We start from the raw sequence: 5,000 nt of genomic DNA on the forward strand, positions 1-5,000 counted from the left end.
GAAGTTCTGAGGGTTCAGGTTGAGGCTTGGGTGCCGCACGGCATTGGGGTACATCCCGCTCTCCTTATCTAACAGGTAACTCACATACATATTCACTTAGTTCTTCTCTTTTCCTGACTAAATACTCATCACACACACACACACTGATCCTGTCACTGCAGGGATGAAGCTTCACCTCCAACTGAAACACCTGACACTCACACACACACACATACACACACACACACACACACACACACATACACACACACACACACACACATACACACACACACACACACACACACACACACACACACACACACACACACACACACACACACACACACACACACACACACACTGCCAGGTGACGTAATTTTTACGAGCCTTAATCAGCTCCTGCGCCCTCCCTCACCTCCTACATGGCCTTCATTCAGGACGCAGCCCTAAAAAGCCTCTCAATGGAGAAAACCGTTCCTCTTCAACCTTATACACTTTACACTGTGTGTGTGTGTGTGTGTGTGTGTGTGTGTGTGTGTGTGAGAGAGAGAGAGAGAGAGTGAGAGAGAGTGTAGAATATGACGATGAACTTCATTTTAAACACTTTAACAAATCGGAGAATAAAATATAAACCTGTGATTAAAAGAAAGTTCCGAGATTAATTATTTTTAAATCATTCTAAGCAAATAGACATCATCAACTTTACTTTAAAGGTGAAACTTTTTAAGATGAGATTTTAATCCGGTTTAAACTCAGTGTATATCACATCCAGCGTTCATATAAACAGACACACTGTGTGTGTGTGTGTGTGTGTGTGTGTGTGTGTGTGTGTGTGTGTGTGTGTGTTTAATACATTATTCCTATCAGTGTGCTTTTCTTCCTCTTTCACACACACACACACACACACACACACACACACACACACACACACACACACACAATTGTACTATTATTAAAGTACTACAATAATAATAATAATAATAAAAATAATAATAAGAAGAATAGCCCTCAATATGTTATGTTTATGTTAATTTGTCAAGTGTTTTTATTGTATAATATTTTCAAATGTTTAATGAAATATTTTTAAAATTGAACACACACATGCACACACACACACACACACACACACACACACACACACACACACACACACACACACACACACATACGAGTGCTGATCATTTAAAGCCGTTAAAAAATAATCTTCCTCTTGTTTAAACTACACAGTGATCAGGTGTTTACTGCTGAATTTCTTATAAACACAATTATGACAATGTTTTTTTTTACTCTTCTTTATTACATAATCACTAAATAATCACATTATCCATGATAATGTTTAATTATACAAAATGTTAGAATCCATATTTTCAGACTCATACTAAAAGTTATTTAGTAAAAAGTAAAAGAAAGTAAAAGAAATAAAATGCAGTGTGTGTACTGTAATGTCATTTGGATACTCATAATTTCATTTATTTATTTATTGTGGACATATTCGTAGGTCTAATGCGAGACACATTCTAAATACAACTAAAATACAGCAGTCAGGTGTTGGTGTAGAAGCTGTGTGCGAGCAGTTACACGGAGTGAGCAGTAGAGGGCAATGTGACACACACACACACACCATTTAGATGTTTCTTTTCATCATGTTTGGGGACGAGATGGAAGGAGTAAATAACACGCCGTCAGTGAGGAGCTCAGAAACACACCGTAGCGTCATTATTAGCTAACTGTAGGGGTTTTATGAAATCTTTTAAATCTTTCTGGAAATCACTGTTGTGAAAGAAAGAAATAAAACGAGAAGAAAAAGAAAGAAAGAGATAAAAACTGTGATAGAATAAAAGAAAGGAGAAGAAAAGATTCTGCTACAGTTTTTGTTTTCCCTCTTTTTAAAACTACACAAACAAACTTAATAATTCATCAATAAACAGAAAAAAAATGTGGAGAAAAAAATAATAATAAGTAAAAGTGGGGAGAAATTAGTGTACTATTATTATACACTTTAGCAACATCTTCCTCCTTTTATTGTTTGTTTGTTTTCTAAATTAAAAGAATATATATATATATATATATATATATATATATATATATATATATATATATATATATATATATATACATACATATTGAGCACATTGAGTCATGTTTCGTGGTTTCTGTGTGAAGACGAATTTATATAGAATGGTTTATACGGTACTGGATTTATAATTTTCTGCAGTTTGCTTTGTCACTGTAAATGGAGCATTTTATATATCTATGATCTATTTGTCATAAATAAATAAGTGAATAAGTAAACAAAAAAGAAAGAAAGAATGAAAAAAGGCAATAAAAATGCATCCTTTCATTTTGGTATTGAAAAGTACATTTCAGTACTAAATGATACTCAGTGTAATTTAGACATTTAGAGACTCTGTATATTTGTGAAGATGACTTTAGGAGCAAGAGAATGATCTGAGGAAAAAGTAAAAAGCAATTTTTCACCATTAAAACATAAACAATGAATTTATCATTGCTCGTGGGTTGTTGTTTATTTTTTTTTAAACAGATACGAGAAGCCTGAAGGAAAACATATCATACTGCTGTCTAAATGCTGATCTCAGTTTCAGACAAATAGCCAAATACAAATAAAAATATTAATAATAATTCTAATCAATATTCTAATCTACATCCCTGAATCTGAGTCTGGATTTGAGTCTGGATCACTGGACACAGGCCTACATTTACAAAAGGAAAGTAAAATTATCTGCACTTATATACTACCTTTTAACCTTACCGGTTCTACAAAGTGCTTTACGCAGTTTATAACACACACACACACAATGTTCAGCGGAAATAATCAGTAGAAATGTTCAGTAGAAATGATCAGTAGAAAAGTTCAGTAGAAATGCTCAGTAGAAATGTTCACTAGAAATGATCAGTAGAAATGTTCAGCAGAAATGTTCAGCAGACATGTTCAGTAGAAATGTTCAGCAGAAATGTTCAGCAGAAATGCTCAGTAGAAATGTTCAGCAGAAATGAAACTGGAGATTGTTTGTTTGAGCTGAAATAAAAAAATAAAAAATAAAAAAAAATAAATAAAAAGATTTGCTTTATTAAAGACCTGCTTTATTAAAGACTCGCTTTATTAAAGATTCACATTATTAAAGACTCGCGTCATTAAAGATTCGCTTTATTAAAAACTCGCTTTATTAAAGACTCGCGTCATTAAAGATTCGCTTTATTAAAGACTCGCTTTATTAAAGACTCGCGTCATTAAAGATTCGCTTTATTAAAGATTCGCTTTATTAAAGATTCGCTTTATTAAAGACTCGCTTTATTAAAGACTCACGTCATTAAAGATTCGCTTTATTAAAGACTCGCTTCATTAAAGATTCCCTTTATTAAAGACTCGAGTCATTAAAGATTCGCTTTATTAAAGACTCGCTTTATTAAAGACTCGCGTCATTAAAGAATCGCTTTATTAAAGACTCGCTTTATTAAAGACTCGCGTCATTAAAGAATCGCTTTATTAAAGACTCGCTTTATTAAAGACTCGAGTCATTAAAGATTCGCTTTATTAAAGAATCGCTTTATTAAAGACTCGCTTTATTAAAGACTCGAGTCATTAAAGATTCGCTTTATTAAAGACTCACTTTATTAAAGACTTGCTTTATTAAAGACTATCACCAATGGTATACACTGCTCCATGCCTCTCCTTCCGTCTGCATCTTTATATTATTCTATAATTATAATAACTTTAACTCAGTTGTGTGTGTGTGTGTGTGTGTGTGTGTGTGTGTGTGTGTGTTTTATATATAGCGAGAGAGTGTGTTCTGTGTCAGAGCCTCTAACACAAAACACTTCTGCAGAGGAAGTTACACAGAATCGTCAGAATCAGCACAAAATAAATATAATTCTGTTCAGCCCAGTTTCAGTCTGAGAGCCGCCTTCATTTTATTTATAACAAAGTTGTAAGAGCATTCAGCATTATTACTGACTCTATACACTACTGAATTTATACATGATAGTGTATACACTACTGAATTCATGGAGAATAATGTATTTATTATTTACTGCAGTTAGCTTTGTCACTATGTCATCTGTTATCAATTTGTCTTAAATGAATAAATGAATAAGGAAAGAAAAATGAAAGAAAGAGATGAATAAATGTATTTTGCTTTAATTTTGGTATTAAAAAGCATATTTTAGTATTAGATTATACTGAATGTCATTTAGACATTTAGAAACTGTATACGATTTTTTTTCATATAAAACGCTAGTGTCAAATAAACAAACAAACAAATAAATAAATGGCAATATTAAAAAATAAACCTTATTTTATTGGGAAGGGGGGGGGGGATCTGGGGGAAAATAAAAAGGGATTTTTCATCATTAAAGAACAAAGAATAAAAATGCATTTTTAAAAATATGTGCAAAAGAAAGAAACAAGAAAGACAGAAAGGCAAGAGAGAGGAAAGGAAAAATTAAGGAGATAATAAAAGTTCAATATTGTAATTTAAGGAAGAAATAATGATATGATGTGTATAAAGGAAGGAAACCAGATAAAAGTAAATAAAAAATAAAGAACATAAAAGGCAATAAATGGGCGATAAGAAAATCAGATTTGGTCTTATATCTTATCTTCATAATAAATGTTTAATGAAATGCCAAAGTTAAACTATTACGGGCTGCAGTTTATTATTTGGTGTTCTTTGTTTAGTTTAGTTTAGTTTTTTGTTTGTTTGTTTGTTTGTTTGTTTGTTTGTTTGTTTTCTTAAAGAATCCTCATATCCTCAGATGCCATTTATTACAATATAAAATAACGGATATTAAATCTCAGCTAGTTTTCTACTCCAAGTTTATTATTATTTTAATTGTGTGGAGAAAAAAAAGATTTATTTCAGCTTTAATTGTGTTTTTGAACAGTCTGATCATGATGGACCTCCACGTGTCCGGTTTCTCCTGAGGAGCAATTTCCAACTGGATGTACCACGAGTATCTGTACAAACAGTCCAGGGAGTACACGGACACTGCATCGTTCA

General features: G+C 32.4%; 1 protein-coding gene across 1 annotated transcript in view; it reads right to left on the reverse strand.

The window, feature by feature from the left end:
• The window catches only part of cdx1b (caudal type homeobox 1 b), a 12,256-nt gene extending 11,916 nt beyond the window's left edge, over positions 1-340 (reverse strand). The window contains exon 1 of the mRNA XM_017492589.2: positions 1-340. This exon is cut by the window's left edge and continues 358 nt beyond it. Within this exon, the coding sequence (XP_017348078.1) occupies positions 1-90 (90 nt within the window). The 5' untranslated portion in view covers positions 91-340.
• Between the last annotated feature and the right edge of the window lie 4,660 nt (positions 341-5,000).

The sequence above is a fragment of the Ictalurus punctatus genome, chromosome 18 (genome assembly GCF_001660625.3).
Source record: "Ictalurus punctatus breed USDA103 chromosome 18, Coco_2.0, whole genome shotgun sequence".
Lineage (NCBI taxonomy): Eukaryota > Metazoa > Chordata > Actinopteri > Siluriformes > Ictaluridae > Ictalurus > Ictalurus punctatus.